The 20,314-nt window shown below is 40.8% G+C and overlaps 1 protein-coding gene across 2 annotated transcripts in view; it reads right to left on the bottom strand.

Annotated features, from left to right (window-relative positions):
- Nucleotides 1-903: 903 nt before the first annotated feature.
- The window catches only part of LOC134075239 (natural killer cell receptor 2B4-like), a 68,023-nt gene continuing 48,612 nt past the window's right edge, over nt 904-20,314 (bottom strand). The window contains exons 1-4 of one of the 2 annotated variants that reach the window (XM_062530804.1): nt 5,704-5,849; nt 3,669-3,971; nt 1,879-2,142; nt 904-1,411 (exon numbers count right to left, since the gene is read on the bottom strand). In XM_062530804.1, coding sequence (XP_062386788.1) covers nt 1,281-1,411; nt 1,879-2,142; nt 3,669-3,971; nt 5,704-5,752 — 747 coding nt within the window. In that variant the 5' untranslated portion in view covers nt 5,753-5,849 and the 3' untranslated portion in view covers nt 904-1,280. Of the gene's footprint in view, nt 1,412-1,878; nt 2,143-3,668; nt 3,972-5,703; nt 5,850-20,314 lie in introns of those variants that run through there. The other variant, XM_062530805.1, reaches the window with a different exon arrangement.

The following is a 20,314-nucleotide window of genomic DNA, read 5'->3' as shown; positions in this document are numbered from 1 at the left end:
CTTAACTGTACCGAAACATGTTAAGGTGTACTCACACGTGTTTTAGACGCACTTTCACTCACCCCCAGCATTCCGAACTCCTCCGTTTTCAGCCTAGCTTACAGTAGGCTTGAAGCTATTAGATTGGGCATTACGTAGCCTATGCAGCTAAATCGCTATTTTTAAACCATTAAAAAGGTTCCAAGTAACTCCACACTGCATTGGTTGACTTCTGAGGGTCCTGACATTTAAAACGAGATACTGAGAACTTTGGAAGTGCACAGGAAGTTTATTAAAAAAGACTGTTTATTCAAGCAGTACCTTCATAGAATCTCTCCGCTGGGCGCCATCTTGTGGTGAAGTCGCGATAAGTCGACTGACGAGCACAAACGAACAGGAAAGACAGGGGGACATATTGCAAACATTTTGAGCTTTGTTACTCATCATGCTCATGTAGACAGTATAACTATATATTTCCTATGGAATTACTTTAGCAATATGTTCCCCAGTCCTTCCTGTTCGTTCGTGCTCGTCAGTCGGCTTATCGCGACTTGATTCCAAGATGGCGCCCAGCGGAGAGATTCTATGAAGGCACTGCTTGTAAACAGTCTTTTTTTAATAAACTTCCTGTGCATTTCCAAAGTTCTCAGTATCTCGTTTTAAATGTCAGGACCCTCAGAAGTCTACCAATGCAGTGTGGAGTTACTTGGGACCTTTTTAATGGTTTAAAAATAGCGATTTAGCTGCATAGGCTACGTAATGCCCAATCTAATAGCTTCAAGCCTACTGTAAGCTAGGCTGAAAACGGAGGAGTTCAGAATGCTGGGGGTGAGTGAAAGTGCGTCTAAAACACTTGTGAGTACACCTTAACATGTTTCGGTACAGTTAAGCTCAATTTCACACCGGAATTCTCCTTTAATAGAGACATTCTGAGATGTTATACATTCAGTAAGACACTTAATGAACACCATTTATTCTGTTTTTATGGTTTGATTTCTTGTGTCTTCTCCCTTTAATTTATTGTAGCAGGACAACACTGTACGATACAGGTTCTTATATTATCATAACATGTTAAACGGCACACCTCATTTAGAGGCTGAATTTATATTATACTACTTCTACTAGGCTAATTTAATTTGGTCTTCAGAACATCTTTAAAGAGATACTATTATGAAACTAATGCAAAAAAACAGCATCATGTATCCCGGATAGAAATCTCTACCATACAATCACTATAAGTTACAAGTCGACTGTTCCCATGTTGTTTTGGAGGAAGGAGCTGTCCTTGTGTTTGAGCACACTCATTTGGCTTTGTCCACTTTCTGTCTGATGTGAACAGTAATGACAGCAGTAACCATGGCGATTAGGACTACAGTCACCAGCAGGGTCTTCAGCAGACATGGAGACATTCCAGCAGAGGGCGCCAAATCACCTGTAATGATACAGACACAACACAGGAAGTGTTCAGTTGAGAGTATCCACCATCATGTTGGGAATACATATCTCATCACTCTACCATTAGCATCCCTCTACCTTTCAGAGAATAAGTTGGTCACAAAGGCTATCCCTTCTGGCCTGTTACAGCTACTCAAATGTCATCTTTGTTATAATACAATTAATGTTATTCTTCCTACACTTTCAATAAATGGTGCTCCTATCACTGACAAGAAGTGTACTAACAAACATATTTCTCGAAAGAAATAAGATCTCTCCTAGGGGCAAGTTCTTTTGGGATGCCATAATTGGGCCCATTAACTGGCGTAAATCTTGGTTAACTCCTTTCAAGTACTGTATAAGTAACAAAGTTAAAGAAGTGCACTTTAAAATTTTGCACACAATCTATCCAGTACATTTTACAGTCTCTGTCTCTAAATATTGTGATATTGAGGATATATGTACCTTTCTTAAGGCTCATAGCGAAACACAATGGCTTAAGGTCCAAGGTGGTGTGCCTCCAGCTAACAGGGTTGCTATGGTTACAGGAGACGGTGTTGTGGTTGAGAGAGATGGAGAGGGATGTGTCTCCTCCCTCCTGAGAGCAGAAGGTGCCGTTACAGCTGGAGATCAGAGACACGTTGAGTCCTGTGCACTCTAGAGTCACATTACAGGAGTCACTGCTGGACCAGTTAGACACCACAGTCAGAGTGGGGGCTGCTGCAGGCTCTGGAACACACACACATACAAAGAGAGACAGAGAGAAGATACTTGTAAGTAGGGGTGTCACGATACCAAAAAATCAGTAGTCGGTGCCAATACCAGCAAAATTACACGATTCTCGATGCCAAATTCGATACTACCGTATAAAAAAAGGATTTTCTAAAATCCCATGTAGCCTACTTAATGAATTTCTTTAAATATTTGCAGAATACTGAAATATAATTTCTACAGTGCATAACAGAATACAGTATCCAATTGCAAGCATATCACATAGGCTTACACATAATTAATTCAATCACTTTTCTAATGGATTGTAGCCTACTGTATAAAAACCAACAACTTGCATCGCCTTTTTATCGCTTTGCTTTCATATAATGTGAATGATTTTTTTTACAAGATGCAAAGTCTTTATTTGAAACACACACACATTCTGTAACTATTCATACATTCTATATACTGAAATTTCTGATCTTCATAACAGCAAAATTTATGCAGATTATAGCCAACTATTCATATTACAACTCCACCTCTTAAATTCAGCCGTCTGGTTGAAGCCTCAAAATATTGTAAACAAAGTAGCAGGCTAATCTTATCATAGGCTACTCTACTGGTTGGACTGTTCAGTATCCCCACATGTGTTTAAGTTTCAAGGTAAGCTACTTTTTCTCCTTGGGACAGGCCCTTTTAAGTCTTGGAGTTGAAAAACATTGGTATTGAGATGGTCAGTCAACTTGAATGCAAGTTTTAATCAAATGTCTGCTGCATAGCCTGCTAATGATGCTAACCGGATTTTAAACAGCAATTTAGCTAGTCGTCTTCTGTGCGTCATTGCGTTCACGATTGTGAATGTTTTATTTGGATTAAATGTGCATGTCGTGGGCGGGTGTCCATTGACCACGCACGAGAGCGGGCCAAGGAGAGTGAGCTTACTTCTACTGTTTGGTAAAGTTGCACGCATAGTCTACAAACGATGTGGAAGAAGAACTATCCAACCGGGCAGCGTCAGGTGCATCAGTACGACCACGCTTCCAGGAATGATTGGTTGGTTTTCATGGAGACAGACGCTGTGTGCACGGAGGGGACTGTGTGTGTGTGCATGCATGAGAGACAGACGCGTGAGTGACAGAGAGGGAGAGCAGGGAAAGGAAATTCAGCTTAACGAATGTTGCGTGTTTTTCAATAGCGTTGAAAAATAGGTAAATAAATAAAATAAAAAGTAACGAAACCATATGTGGCGGCCGGTGCTGAATCTGTGGCGCATCACCTCAAATTAGTCTATGTGTGGGAAACACTGTATTGCCCCCATCAGTTCCGGAAGAGTCGCAGCACCGATGCTTATGCTGGCGTCGGTGCTTACGGTGCTTCGAAAAAATGGGCATCGCCGGTGTTTTTTAATTTTGGAATCGAGAGGTATCGCAAGTATCGGTTCTCGTGACATCCCTACTTGTAAGAGATTACCCTGTAATTACATTTAAAAAAAAAAAAAACAAGCATTGCTGACAACATGCTAATCTTTTGATGCACTCACTCACCCAGGACAGAAAGTTCGTATTCAGCAACATCCTCTGTTTCCCCAGCATCCCACACTGCTGTGTAGAGCCCAGAGTCACTCCTCTGCAGATTCTTCAGCAGCAGAGAGAAGGTGCTCACATCAAACTCTGCTCGGCCTTTGAAGGGATCTCTAACATCTGCATCATTGTATTTATGGGTATACACAACAACAGGTCTCTTGTGAAACTTCCATGTTATGAATTTTAAGCCGGTCTTGTCTTCATGTCCTGTTGCATTCAGAGTGACTGATGCTCCCTCCAGCACAAACAGCTCAGCTGCAGACACTGTAGAGACACAACAGTGATGAACATCATGAGTGAGACAGTGTGTCTAAGAGTTCAGTGCCATCATGGCATCAAGTCATTTACACCCGCACTACAAAAAGAGCACCTGTTGGAAGTGGACACATGCATTAGACTCCTATCGTTGCTCTTTGCCATTTCACCCTGATCTGATTTGGGGTCAGTGTCACCCCTACGTTCCTAATGTCCCCAGGGTCCTGTGCTCCCCAGGTTCATACATGTACAGTATGACACCCAATGGGACCAGTGATTTAGATACTGAGTACAAAATATCAGCGGTTACAGTACATGGCTAGGTCCTATGTTCCAAGGATCTCATGCAATCCTATTTTTGTCCTCTATAAATGTAGTATACAATCTGTGCTTAAGTGCTTATAAAAAAGGCAATAAGCTTTTCTAAGCCAGTACACTTTTACCACATTCATTGAATATCTCCCCATATTGACCATTCTGTGTGTTTGTGTTCATGCTCTGGAAATTGAACACAAACACACCTCTTACACACAAAACACATATTCCAGCCAGGAGGGGATGATGTAGGACAGAGTCATCACGTTGTCAACAGCAACCCTTTCTTGTCTTGATTGAAATTTGTTGAAGTGATCTGTGACATGTTAGGATGTGTTACAAGAATATGTGCTGCAGAACAGGAAATGAAAAACATGAGTTGGTTTACTTTCATGTTTTGTGGTTTAGTAAATGTCATAAACCCTATTTTCCTTCTTTCCCCCAGTATATATGCTTACCTTACTTTTTACCTAATTTAAAAATATATATATATATATATTTCTATAGCACATTTACAGACGGCTGAGCCACACAAAAGTGCCACCCAGTAAAGTGCTCATTCTAGAGGCCACTAAAACTTTTCATTTTTGTGTCAAACTTTTAATTAATTGGTTGCAATGTGGATGTGAAGAGTATTTTAAGCAATATGTTAAAAATGCTTCAGAGAGCATGCTCCAAACATCTCCTACCCCACCTTTAACAGACAACTTGATTTTCTTCCAGCAAATGCATGTTGTGCCGTCTTATAATGGCAGATTGGGGGTACTCCATGTGGACAACCTGCCCACAGAAACTTTTCAGATGGCTAATTGTCATTTCCCCTTCATCTTAATCGTATATGTGTTTGGGATTGGTGTTAACACTGTCAGTTAGTTTATAATATGAGGATCTGTAGCCTATAGTGTGAGGCCATCTACCGGTAAGTGAAGAGAACCCAACACTTTGAGCTCATTTGATCAGCTCATGTTGAACAGACTGCACTGCTCGCACTGTTAGGTCACTGCTGTTCAGTTTAAATGCACATATGACCAACTATGCTGTTTAAATACATATGATCAACTATGCTGTTTAAATACATACGACCAACTATGTTGTTTAATACATATGACCAACTATGTTGTTTAAATACATATGACCAACTATGCTGTTTAAATACATCTGACCAACTATGTTTTTGATGATGTACACAATATACACATGTATGACAAGTTCAATCTTTGATCAGATGTTCAAATTATTGTCCTGTAGGAAATTCCTGTAGGTTCCCTGTGTTTCACACACACACACACACACACACACACACACACACACACACACACACACACACACGCACGCACACACACACACACACACACACACACGCACACACACAAAGACGCAAACACACACACAGTCATTAGGCATGTGGTCATTCAGTGTGTCTGACCTGTAGGCCCAGTGGTGCTGATCAGTCCAATGAGCAGCAGGAGAAACATCACGACCCGGAAGATTCTGAAGAGCGTCAATCTGTTGATCTGTGTGTGATGGAACCACACACCTCGTCTGTTTACATGAGTGTCCTCGGTGCTGTGATGTCCTGCGACGGCTGGTCTGTCCATGAGCTGTGCTCTCATTGGTCTGTGATGGCATCGCTCCTCCTTGTTCCCTTGTTTCTCTTCAGTAATGACCTTTAGCCACACTGCACACCACACACTCCAAAAGAGATGTTGTATTTATGTAAAACAGGATGAAGACAGAGTTTTTCTAACTCAGAGATGTGTTGACCTGTGTTGTCTGTGTTGTCTGTTTTTAGAGACGAGGTGTTGAAGTAATGTATGTGCATACAGATGGGGCAGGCTGAAGATGAATTTAAAAACTACAGTGAAAGAGAGTATCTCTGTTTGACATGCTAGAGCTGTGAATTGACTGTCGTGTTCCACGTGTGTGTGTGTGTGTGTGTGTGTGTGTGTACTGTACATACATGCATTACAGTATTAGATTAGAATAGATTAGAGACTTAGTTAGTTGTCACCGAGATGCTGAGCTAGTGTTCAGTAGGGTGGAAAGAAGCTTCCTCTGAACCTACTGTCTTGGATGTGTGTGTGTGTGTGTGTGTGTGTGTGTGTGTGTGTGTGTGTGTGTGTGTGTGTGTGTGTGTGTGTGTGTGTGTGTGTGTGTGTGTGTGTGCGTGGACTTGTGTTACAGTAATGGGCTCAGCTGCATGCAACTCAGTGACAGGATGTGGCTTCAGCTGTCGCTGTACTCTCATGTCCCCACAGAGAAGAGCGTTGTGTCTGTGTCTCTAATTGACCTTACGAGAGAACTGCAAGTTACTGCAATGTGTATCTACTGTCTTGTGAGGACTGATTGCCTCCCGGCACCAATAACACGCTTGAGCCCTGATATGAACTGTATATGAACTTGACTCCTGATATGAACTGTATTACATGGTTACCAGGCTGTAGTGAACACAAGTAAACACACTGAATGGTTCCATGGTCATGCTCTTAAGACTGTTCACTGAACTGAACTGCAGTCAGTTTATTGTGACACTGTGGTGCTGCTATTTGCTTATATGAATGTGGGTGCCTCAGATCTCAAATGATCATGAACAGCACGTGTACGTCATCAGTATAGACTCATAGAGATCTCTATCTATCAGTGTGAATACTATAGCACTGCCACCTGCTGGAAGTAGAAACAACAGCCTCCAACAGCATCTCAGAAGTGAGCAATATGCTTTTATTTCAACAGGGACAGTGCACAATGAACATTAAAGGTACATTGTGTGACCATTTCTCCCATCTAGTGGTTAGGGATGATATTGCAACCTATTAGAACTGTGGTAGCCATTACACATCAAAAAGCTCAAAAACTCAAAAACGCCCAATTCACATCAAAGATCCGTGAGGAGACAGAACTGTTATAGCGGTATGAATTAAATGTTGCACGTCATTACCAGCTGTTGCAAGACATTGCAAAGCATTCAGCATGTCTAGTGGCAGTTGCAAGAGATTGTCTAGTTGCCAAGATGATGGCCCTAGTTCCAGACTCCTATTTAGAACATAAACTTGTCTCTATTGTCATAGTGTGATGCCAATGTAACACAATTCCGGACATAGAATAAATCATTTAATTTTGCCTGTCAACCAGGCTAGCTAGCTAAAGACAAAGCCATTTGACAAAGCTGTATTTTGGATACTGTATGTCCCTTGCTGGCCACCGTTATTTCAAAATGGTGCCCGTACATGGAGAGTCGACCCAAGCTGATTTCTAAACCAGTAGGTGTGCTTCAAATTGGTGATGGTGGTAGAACATACTTTGATCATAAGCCTGACCTCTCTTGAAAGCTGACACTCTCTGGGTTTCTGGGAAACAGTCAGTGTGACTGTGTGATGTACTGGCAAATGGTTACAAAGGCTTGAATGTTGTTTTCTCTTTCATCCAGTGTTATACTAGCCTAGAAATCTAGACGCCCCTAGCGGCAGCAAATGTAATTTGGCTGGCGGGGCGGTCTAGGCACGATCCATTGAGCCAGGGAGCTGAGAACCCCCAGCACCAGCGGGCCAATCACAGCGTGTATAGAGTCAGTGGGTGGGCTTAACATAATGGTGACTGACATGCGACCAGAAGTTGCGACGGTGACGCATCCTGTTATTTGAAAACAAGAAGATGATTCGTTTAGCGTTATCCTATTGCGGGGAGGGAATTTGAAAGACAACTGTTTATCCCACCCCTCCGATTGAGCCCTGTCTACGGTGAGTGACCAGACCCTACATCTTGATGTGGGTCTGGCTCGTCAGGCTAGTGTTATACAGTACATCTCTCGAACTGCCCACATTTGGGCCCTCTACTGTAGATCACTTAAAATGGCCTTGACATACAATTGAGACCTGAAACGCAAATTCAAAGTAGATGAATATAGAGTAAAATATGGATTTTCACAAATGTATTTCAGTTTGTACCACTTTGTCTCTATCTTTGTGACTGACCAGAAATGTAGTTGTAAATAGATATGCAATTTTTTTTATAAACAAACGTAAAAGAATGGTATGATGAAAAGACATTTAAACTAGCTTATGAAGGCTAGCAAGATAACATTAGAAAGTTGGCTGACAGACAGCAAATAAGTAGTTAACACCAGACACTATCAAAGGTTTCAACATGGTATAGATGGTATGGTGTTTATTTCTCAAAAAACAAAAAAAGTGAAACAAATTACATTTCACAACAATTAACCGCTGTAGGAAGAGTCTCATCTGGCTTGTTCGTTTACTCAAAGCAGTTTGAGTTACTGCACAGATTTGTGGGTAATAGGCAGTGTAGAGAACACATCACAGCTGTCTTCAAAAATGATCATTATGAGGGTAGTTTGAAGGTATGAAAAGATTGTTTGGGACCACTACGTGTTGCCTTGCTTTCCTGTTTGGTATTGTAAAGCAGCAGTTTTTCCTGTTTGCAACAGCACCAGAGAGACAGACAGACAGACAGAGAAAGAGAGACAGACAGAGCAAGATAGACAGGTGTAAGTTACCTATTGCTTTAACAGTTCGTAGTCATCACACACAGAGTTTGTAAATCTGGGGGGAATGGATTACGAATCTGTTACGTCTGCATGTGTTTTGTATTTCTGTTTGGCTGTTTTTTTCTGTGTCTTGTGTTTGTGTTAATTGCAGACGGGCCGTAACAGCTCCTGATTGCCCGGTGCTGGGATTGGGTATCCGGTGTTTAAAAGGGGGCTGCCGACGTCACAGAGGCCTTTCGTTTTCCAAGTTGGCCGCTGCACCGCTCTGCTGCTCCGCTCTGGGGTTTATGCTGTTGCCGTCGCTCCCGCCTGATCTCGGGGTGAGAGTCTGGAGAAGGCTGGGGATTGCTTGGGCCTGCTTTTCTGGAGGCCATTCATTTAGGCAGCCTTAGTTTTTCGTTGTCTTATATTTTTTTTTCGAATTATTATTATTTTGTAAAAAGATACTTTTGAATTATAGTGCTCCGTTTTTGCCATCTCCTATTTTTTGTTCATGTCCTACAAAACCCCTAGACTGGGACATGACAAATTGGGAATAACTGAAAGCCCAGTTATTTTTGGCTTTTATTCCCTCACCTGACACTGTCACACCACACATTTCAGAGTGTCAGTTTCAGCTTTTTGCTTTCGTTTCTTTACCTTTCACCTTTTAAGGGGAACGTCTAAAGATGTATTTCATGCAAGGTGTTAACCCAACTCTGCTCACATCAGAGGCTGATAGGCTGAGAAGGCAGAGGTGTGCTGCATGATAAGGCAGAGGGTGAGTGCTTGACAGGAGGGACTTACTACTCGAAAAGAAAGACATTGACAGCTTGAGAAGACAAGGGCAACAGAAGAATCCCTCGGACTGGGCAACAGAAGAATCCCTCGGACTGGGCAACAGAAGAATCCCTCGGACTGGGCTACAGAAGAATCCCTCGGACTGGGCAACAGAAGAATCCGTCGGACTGGGCAACAGAAGAATCCCTCAGACTGGGCTACAGAAGAATCCCTCGGACTGGGCTACAGAAGAATCCCTCGGACTGGGCAACAGAAGAATCCGTCGGACTAGTGATGTTTCCACTGCTGCTCATGATGACCCTCATTGTGCCTACAGGTCAGACACGCTGAAATGAACCAATCACAAGTAAAGTTTAAGCCCCCAACGTCGTCTTCCAGGCAGCGCTACATGGAAGGCACTAGGGTTAGGGTTAAGGTTAAAGTTAGGTGCCTTGGAAGGCACTAGGGTTAGTGTTTAGGGTAAAGTTAGGTGCCTTGGAAGGTACTAGGGTTAGGGTTGAGGTTAAAGTTAGGTGCCTTGGAAGGCACTAGGGTTAGGGTTAAGGTTAAAGTTAGGTGCCTTGAAGTCTACAGTCGCAGCGCTGCCTTGAAGACGACGTGGGGGCTTAAAACACCATCGGGCGCATTACTGCAAAGGTGAAGTGGTGTGCTTATTTTTTCTTCATCATAGATTAGCTTAGATTAGATTGAAACCAGTCGTCTAGTGTAATTCTCATTAGATTTTAGATTGAGACCTTTTAGTGCCCTCCTTGAGACGTTTTTAGCATATTATGATTAACTGTTGCTGTTCTGGTGGTTTTCTACAGTTTTCTCTTTGTAATGACCCATACAGAAAAATAGCATATGCAGCTTGAACATACAGTACATCTATGTATTTATCAATATATGTGTCGTTCCACGGCAAAACCAGTCGCTTGTCGCAACAGGCGTTTCTGAGAAAAATGGCCATTTATGTCACTTGTGCTAAAATCGTGGAATTTTTTTTGTAAGTGTTTTGAAACAGTGGGAGGTCTACACTGTACGGCCGTGAATACATTTCGCCGAAAAACTGACCTTTTGTAGTCTAAAAACGTGAGTTTGTTGAGGTGAGAAAGTTAGAGGAAGCAGGAAGTTAGAGCCGTCTCGTTTTTGCCGCTCTATTCCAATATTTACGGTAATTGCACTCATTGACAACCACCAAGCCATCCGTATGCTGTGTCGTTGATACAAGTACCGTAAATCTTGTAATAGCGGCGACCTTACAAAGCGTTCGTGAGTGTTGAGCCGACGGTTAACTTCAGAGGCAGATTTCTCCGTTTTTCTATTGGCATGACAGGATGAACTCAACTCCTTTGAATGTTTATATTTCAGTAATATGACGTTCAATTCATTAGATATAGGTATCGTTTTGAAGGTTGATTATGCCCCTTCCTGAAAACGTAATAACTTTGATTTTGAAAATTTTCAATAGTAAATATTCAATATTGGCCACTTAATTAATTCAGCATATTGCATGCAAGATATCCATTTTCGGTTCCATTTGTTTATCTTACAGCCTGAAACCAAACCCATTTTATAAAAATTCTTTCCAGTTTTATTTACAAATTTAGCTGCACAACATCAACATTTCTGATGTAAAAAAAAGACAACAGAAACCAAAAGAACAAAGCAGTGGCTTTAGGATAGGATGGTGGATATCTTTGAGTGGCCAAGTCAGAGCCCTGACTAAAATCCTATAGAAAAACTGTGGATTGACTTGAAGAGAGCAGAATCACTGTTCCCCACAGAATTTGACTGTTTTTGAACAATTCTGCACGGAAGATTGGGCAAATATGGGGGAATCTAGGTGTGAAAAGCTAGAGACATAGCCAAACAAATTGATGGCTGTAATGAGAGCAAAAGGAAGCTCAAAGTATTAAATCAGGGGTATGATGACTTTTCCAACCCTGTTATTCTAGTTTTTCATTTTTCATTAAGTTTCAGAACTGTTGTCTTTTTTTGTCATTATTTGATGTTGTTCAGCTAAATTTGTAAATAAAACTGGAAAAAGATTTTTTTTTTCAAAAAGGGTTTTGATTTCAGGCTATAAAACAAAAAATGTTAACTATTTCAAATGTATGATGACTTTCTGTTGTCACTGTATTACAGTTTTTGCCTATTACCTATTACTGTACTTTACAGCTCTTTCGGATGCTAGAAAAATGAGAAAGAAATGGAACAGACATACCAAAAATGTTAGAACTATATTTAGCATTTTCTTGTCTACAATGATTGATAGAAATCACACAGTGATTTGACAACAGGATGTGTTGCTTTTGCTCAGACATGGGTGTTAACCGTTTTGAAAATGTGATGTCAGAGTTCAAAGCATCAAAGCGATTGAGAAAAACTGCAAGACACATAAGAACAACCTTATTGAATAATGTGCCCAGCATTTGATCATAAACCATGCCTAAAATCTCTTTTTTCCAAATGCAACACAATTTTGCATCAAATGACAGACACTTCATCCATATTACCAGATGTTTGTCTAACCACACACTGTTGGGCATAATGAAAAGCACTCTCATATTTAGTATTCTTTGCCATAATGCTAAAATAGTTCAAATTGTAGTGTCATTATGAATGGCAGTGTTTTGAAATGGCAAACATTTGCTGAGTTGTGTCTGTTGTGTCAGAGAACCGTGTTAAAGGAGCATTTCACCCATTTACATTTGCTTTTTATTGTTAGAAACCCAGTCATATTTTTGAATGGTCGTGCATCATTCCCTCATTTTCCCCTGAGATGGGAGAAAAAAGCTGAAAATGTACTTTTAGGTCATGTGGATAAAAGTCAACAACTCCCAGAATTCCCTGCCTTTCACTACTTTACCAAGCATCCAGACAAGTACACAGAAGGACTCATTAATGTAACATTTTGGCATTAATAACGATTCTAAAATTAAAACGATCATTGTTTTATGTTGCACTCAATCTTGTAGCCATATATCAATGTTGCTGGTCTACAAAAGGAATCAGCGAAAAAATCGCGAAAAAAAACCAAACACAAACGTTAATTTGACATATTTCCATGTCAAATGTCCCGCAAATTGACAGCATATGCTAGAATACCCTACCTTTAACACGTATTAGTATCGCTAATACTATTTGTGCAATAACTTGTTTATAACATTAGGATAACTGACCTTGTGAGAGCTAGTCCATCCTAGTTTGAGCCAGCCCAGGCAAAGGCTAAACGACAGTCAATGATCCTAATCGACATCTGGGCTTGCTGCAGGCCTTGATGGAGGCCTTGATGTTCTGTGCTGTATTACAGCTCATACAAGTCATCTTGTGCATCAAATTCACATACCAGATCTTCAGAATCCCCATTTGCCATATCAGTTTCAATATCAGCATTCAATGAATTAGTATTTTTATTAAATCGTAGTTACTTATCAGGTTTCTCCACAGACCAGGAGCCTATACTGTAGCTTCCAATAAAGATGGCGGCTATATATTTTAGTTTCTGCAAGTGAAGTCCCACCGCTAGCGCCCCCTCTTGGAAAAATGAGGAAAGTGTTTGTAGTTTCACCTACTCGACAAAGATATAGGACTTCCTGCTTTCAATGATGTAAAATGACGATTTTTACATCATTGAAAGCAGGAAGTCCAAACATTGAAAACCTTATTTCTCCTGTCTCAAGGCAAACTGAGGGAATGATGCACGACCATTCAAAAACATGACTGGTTTTCTAAAGATACAAAGCTTAATGCTAATCGGTGAAGTGTCCCTTTAAGTGCATTTACATCAAAAAGTGCCATTTGTGTGTAAATCAGAAAATGTGTTTAGACTTTTGGAGACTTGAGAGGAGGCTTTGCTCTCTATGTGTCAGTAAAAAGAATTGTGCCCAAAAAACTGTAAACTTTGCATGTCTAACCTTTGAAGCCCAGTGTCTGTAAGTGTTTTACTACTGTAATAGTTTTTCTCCATTGGTTTGGCTCATTTCTCGAAACAGAAATTACTGTACATGTTCAAAATAATATGGACAAATCTCCAAACAACTTCGCAATTGTCCACAACAGAATTGCATTTCTCATCAATTTCATCAAGTTGCAATTGTCGTAAGACATGTCTCAATATCTCAGTATACATCTTTGCAAATTATTAAGTACAGATAGCCTACATTTAGCACAATTTCCAATTGAATAGATCTTGTTGATCTAAACTGATTGTCGATTCTCAGTCTAATTGTTGTTCTCTGCAAAACACCTTAGCATCATTTCATTGTATAAGTCATCAAATGCACAATAGTCTGTTCAATTGTCAAAATGAGTCAAGAAACATAATATCATGAATGAATACCATACATGAATCTCTTGGAAGGAGGAGTTTTACACATCTCAGATGACCAATAAAACAGTAGGTTTAGTTACCTGACAGGTGCTATCCATGATTGTGAATGCTGCCAAAGATATACTGTACAGTACGTACTGTACAGAGTTTGACCAGGACCAGTACAGTTTCTAACCTGGCCAAGTAAATGAACAAGGACGAGAATAGTGGCTAGGAGAGGGAGGGGGAGGACAGTGACCAGTGAAGTGTTAGTTGTGAAACTGCAGCTCCAGTACTGTAGGCTACATATCATTTTCCTTGCTTTTTGTTCTTGTGTTTATATTAGTGTATTATGCTGTTTACATTTTGTTTTTACTTTGATGTACAGTATGAAAGTTACTTCATGTGTGTGAATAATAATGGTTACAGTTTCCTTGGCAGTATGAGTGCAATGTGTGATTTCAAACCTGGATCTTACCGTAAAAGCCTATTTTTTTTTATTTATTGTTTTTTGTTTTATACATCTGTATTCTGCTAGCTGGACAAAAAACTAGTACAGTAACCATTGTCAATGAAGGGCTGGGCTAAGACTGAGATGTGGATATGAGGGATATTTCAATGGTCTTCTGCCTTAGTGACAAAATATCTAAACATTTTGACTTGCAATGCTTACACAATGGCAAAGGGACAATGCATTTTGGGGGCACTGACTATTTATATGAGAAATAAATGTAGTTTTGACACATAAGTGAACTGTTTTGGTAGAGATATGAGCTTTTGCAGGTGAACCATGGTGTTGTACTGAACCATCCAGTTATTCTGGCAAAAGCACCAAGAGTGTGGAGAACGTCCAGTCTATTTCAAGAAATGAGCCAAAGCAATTTAAAAGGATCTGTGCAATTTTGTGGCACTTGACTTGAAAGTAATTTTGGTTTCAAGAAATGAGGCAAACCAATGGAGAAAAACTGTAATATCTAACTGTAAATCTGCCTGAATCCATAGTGTTTTATTAGTATAATCTCTAACCGTAATCCTTGTATGATAGTGTTTTATCAATATAATCTTTAACTGTAATCCTGCCTGTATGTCCATAGTGTTTTATTAGTATAATGTCTTACTGTAATCCGGCCTGTACAGTATGTAGGTGTTTTATTAATATAATCTCTAACTGTTATCCTGTACGTCCATAGTGTTCTATTCATATAATCACTAACTGCAATCCTGCCTGTATGTCCATAGTGTTTTATTCATATAGGGGGGAATTCTCCCCTTCGCACGTAAATATCGCATAAGCTTTTATTTACGCGCTTCTGAATGCCATTTAAATCCAGAAAGAACACCAACCAGTCTTCGATTTTGAAAACGTATGCAAGGTGAACTGAATAAAGAACTGCCTACAGTAAAATGATGTCATCACATAGCTTAACAAAGAAATTACTTCACGAAATTTCACTTTTGCTTTGCTTTGCTTTGCTTTGCTTTGCTTTGTTTATAAAGAGTCAAGACATGCTTGAGGTGTGTAGATTTATAATTCAAACACTCACAGTTGACTACAAGGTTTCGCTAGCAGCTGCCTCGCATAATATCAATTTATCTATATGCTAAGAAATATGTAGACTGACATCTGCAACTTCGAACACAGTAGACCCCACTGGCATAACGTTCAATCTCCATTACAAACGAATTAAAGACGAGAGAATAAACTATGCTGCTCCACTAATGCAGACGTCTGTGCACATGTATGGAAGATTTCGTTGAAGTTGGGAAGAAATGGACAGATTCTAACGAAGTATGCTATGGGATTATGACATCACGTCAAGTTAAAACTGAAGATGCACAATCGATAAGCTCCAATACTCAAAGTGGGTGATTATAACGGGGTTTTCACTATTTAACAATGTAGCCTCATGGATGAGGTAATGTTGTGACACTGTAATGTCGATTAGTAACGTTCTGTGTTGCCTACATGTATTTAGAACTAGGCCTACTGCCGACATGAACAATATGCTGTTTCACCTTGTAGTGGCGCTCGACCTTATTCCAGCCCTCCAGCGTGCGTAGCAGGAAAAGTTGCTTAAGGCATGGCAGAATGCGCGCAAGAGTTGTATAAGAAACACCCAGATTTTGGGGTTGCTCCACCCAAAACGCGCAAGTCTCTCTGCCACGCGTAAATGACCGATTTAAGTGGATGGCAGAATCCGCTTAGAGGGAAATGCGCGCAGTTACGCATTTTTTTGGACTTACACACCCTTACGCACCCTTACGCGCATGGGAGAATTCCCACCATAATCTCTAACTGTAATCCTGTATGTCCATAGTGTTTTATTCATATAATCTCTTACTGTAATCCTGTCTACAGTGTCTGGTGGTGAGAAGTCCATCCATGTGTTGGAGGGGGGATCAGTGGACCTGCATGTAGACCAGCTGGAGAAGGACAAACATGCGTTCACCTGGTACTTCAACAGAACCAAGGTGATTGTGACCTACCTCCCCAAGTTGTATCCCCGTAGTATTCTTGTAAGCGTATCTCCCATTCAGAATACATAGCGATGTGTCTGTATGGTGATAGCCCTGTTTCGTCCTCCATCTTTACATCTTTACAATTCTAGCTCTGCCCAGAGTGGTAGATAAAACAGAGTGGAGACACTCCTATAGACCGGAAAAAAGGCAGCGCTTTTTCCAGGCTACTTCCGTGTTATGGGAGTTTTGGAACTATTAAAAGCCAATCTCTTCGTTTTCAATGAGTTAATTGATTACACCCGCAGCATCCAGAAGTACATCCCACCCTCCTGCGATTCAGTGCAGGTTTTTTGGAACTTTTTATTGTGTGGCGGCGACATCAAAGCGTGTCGACACTCTCTCTTTCTATGCCTCTGACTCTGCCTTTCACGTTTGTTGGTCAGTTACCGAATGTGAGTCGTAGGCCTACTCACGGCTGCAGGAAACCCCTAACGTTGAATCACCTGATGACCTCTGACTCTTCATATGGAGAGAGAAGACCACGTTAGCGTTATCTTGAACTAGCCCTACATATCTTGTACAGTAAGGTCGAATCATGTTAGCACTGAAAAGTTGCTTGTTGAATATAATCTGTTGCAATATACCATTTCACTGCTAGATGGGAGAATTTCCCCCACAAATTAACTCAAGAAATCCACTATGTAGCTTTAAAGTAGAATGAAACACATGTTTATGTAATTAAAAGTGTAATATGATCATGTATATATTATAACACTGTACAATTATTTATACATAATCTCATATTTCAACTACATACCTCACATATGTGTTGCATTCACCTGGACCACTAAACTAGCGCAGGGGGAACCTTCACTTGGACTCCACTGTTGTGTAACGGCCCTATTTGTGTTCGTATGCATATTTGAACGTGCTCATACTTACAAAAATGATGTTGCCTGTGTGTCTGTGTTCAGGTGTGTTGTTTGTGTATCTGTGCATGACCATTCATATTTGCATGTGTTTGTGTGTGTGTGTGTGTGTGTGTTTGTGTGCATATTTGTGCTTGTTTGTGTCTGTTGTTTGTGTCTGTCCGTATGGGCATTCATATTTGCATGTGTGTGTTTCACAGAGCCTGTTGTAGCCCCTAACCTGACTGTGGAGTCTAACTGGTCCAGCAATGGCACCTGTAATGTGACCTTAACCTGTAAAGGTCACAACCTCAATGTGACCTCTGCCTGCAACTACACCAGCTGCTCTCCTGTGGGAGGGGCCTATACAAATCCCACCCTCTCAATCTCTGTCAAAAACGACACCATCGTCTGTAACCATAGTAATCACGTCAGCTGGGAAGTCAACACGGTAGCGATCAGCCAGCTGTGTGGAACAGGTGATACGAATAGTTTACAAGCTTGGGTTGGTTTTAGATTCTGTTCTATTCTGTTCATCTGAGCAATATGGATGGTTTTAAAATCAGATAGCCTACTTAAACTACAAGCATTTCTCTTGTGATACATATGCCAGTTCTGCCGTTGCTATGCTATGAGTGTGATGTGTGTGTGTTTTTTTCCTGTGCAGGGGCGCCCCCTGTTGATGTATATCTGTACCTGCTGATTCCTGTGAGCTTGATTGCTCTGCTGCTGTCTGTAGCTCTCATCACCAGGGCTCTGCAGATAGCACTGACCACACCGGAATCAGACAGAGACTAAACACACACACACACACACACACACACACACACACACACACACACTCTCATCACCAGGGCTCTGCAGATAGCACTGACCACGCCGGAATCAGACAGAGACTAAACACACACACACTCACACACACACACACACTCATCACCAGGGCTCTGCAGTCAGCACTGACCACGCCGGAATCAGAGAGAGACTAAACACGCACACACACACACACACAAATTTGCACACACATGCATGTATGCACATAAACACATGCGTGTGCGCACACACACACACACACACACACACACAAACCACACATGCACAGACACACACACATACCCACACACAGCACACATGCTTGCATGGACGAATGCACATGCACACATGCACTCACCCACAAACACACATATACCAACAATGCCACCCAGGTTTTCTGTATCTACTGTATAGCATTTCAAGCAAAAAATTACAAGTTGGAATTAAACTAATATCATCGGCATGGCAACTCTGTGGTCATTATGTTGGTCTTAAGGGGCCATGTCAACCCATCCCATGACTAGGGATGTCACGATAAACCGGTTTTACTATTAACCACGATGTGAAATTTTACGGTTACAGTTTTTCTCGATTGTTAACACACATTTTCTGAAAACATGCCTCATATTCTCAGAACTCTACACACAAATCCAAAACAACACACACAATGGGCAAAACTCCACAATTCTCCTGCAAAATGACACATTACCTTCAAAACAATGTAATTTCTCCTCAAAATGCTCTTTTGTTCTCAAGAGACACACACAAACCATCATACTGTATATCAAGACATTTATAAGGACCAGTTGAACACTGATGTGCTCAGTGTAAAACACTGCGATGAATTGAAAACACTTCTCCATTCATTATAATGACTTGGGCCTTTTTTGTTCAGTGTTACACTACAAACAGTACTACAAACAGTAGATAAGCTGATACAGTAAGTTAATATGCTTACCCTATCAATATTTTGAAATATCTCATTGTTTTCTATTATTTTTCTTTGTATTTGCCGTAATGTTATGCCGTTTTTTTCTAGGACAATGCTCATGATTTCAGTTTCCTGTTCAGGAGACAGAAGCCCTTGTGTTGGTAATCTTTCGGCTGCCAAACAAATAGTAAAATACTGTAAACTGTGTAGGAATACAAAGTAGGATTACTTTCCCCAAATATATGAAACATACTTTATTTTTACAGTCCTTCAGAACAGCCCACAGGCAATACTGTACTACTGTGCTCATTGAGCTGTATTGTACTGTCCGGTACTGAACTGTATTGATATGCAGCACTGCAATGTTCTAATGGCTCGGATCTCATCAGAGATTACGGTCCTTGGCCTCCCCATCCTCCTCCTCTTACTCTCACTCCTCTGGCTCTGCCTCTGCCTGTACTACTACTGTAATACTAAAGCTCTGATTGCTAATTGTAAGACTGTGTGACAGGAGTTTGCCCATCTGATGAGTCAGTGTGCATGGTAGGGCAGTTAGCTTTAGAATTTGAATGGCAGTGTGTTCTTTGTGAAAACAAGACATTTTCTTCATGAAAATTGTGTCTAATGCACAGAATTGTGTGTAGTGTTCTGAAAACAGTGTGTTATAGAACTGCAATTTGAGTGTAAAGCAGAAATTGTGCTTATAGTTCAGCAGAATCGGTTCAGGAGGTTGGTGCATGAGCTACATATTATGGGAATTTTGTCTCAAGTACCAGAAATTGTGTGTAAACAATTGAGAAAAACTGTAATAAATCGTGAAGGCTCTCCAACACCACCTTTCCATTAACACTCATAAAAACGTACATCCGGTACCATACACGGATTAGCACAACCCGCACGGAACCAAGATAAAGTTACACCAATGGTGCTCTGAACAGAAAGTGCTGCTTGTCTTGACTGAAGAACATGACATGCTGTCAACAATGCTATCTGTCAGCCTCCTCAAAAAAACGGTGCACAACCTTGCAATTAAACATATCACTAATTTTATTATCAATACTTTCAAGAATGACAGTGTTGTTTTGCAGTGAGGCATGTGTGCCTCACCTCCCCTAGCCTGCGTCTTTCCTCACACACACAAAAGCAGCTGACATGCCTAAACAGCGATACATGCTAGTTAACGTGATGCTGGGGCTAACCAGCAACTAATAATACTAGGCCAACGTTGAGTTGATTTGCGCACTTAACTGTCAAGTTTAATCTACCTAGGATCAACCAATTGGCAAACGTTTACGTCTGGAGTTATTTGTTAACTATCTCGCTAACTCACTTCATGTAGTGCTCACATAG

The sequence above is a fragment of the Sardina pilchardus genome, chromosome 2 (genome assembly GCF_963854185.1).
Source record: "Sardina pilchardus chromosome 2, fSarPil1.1, whole genome shotgun sequence".
NCBI lineage: Eukaryota > Metazoa > Chordata > Actinopteri > Clupeiformes > Clupeidae > Sardina > Sardina pilchardus.
This window is presented reverse-complemented; position numbering and strand designations above follow the sequence as displayed.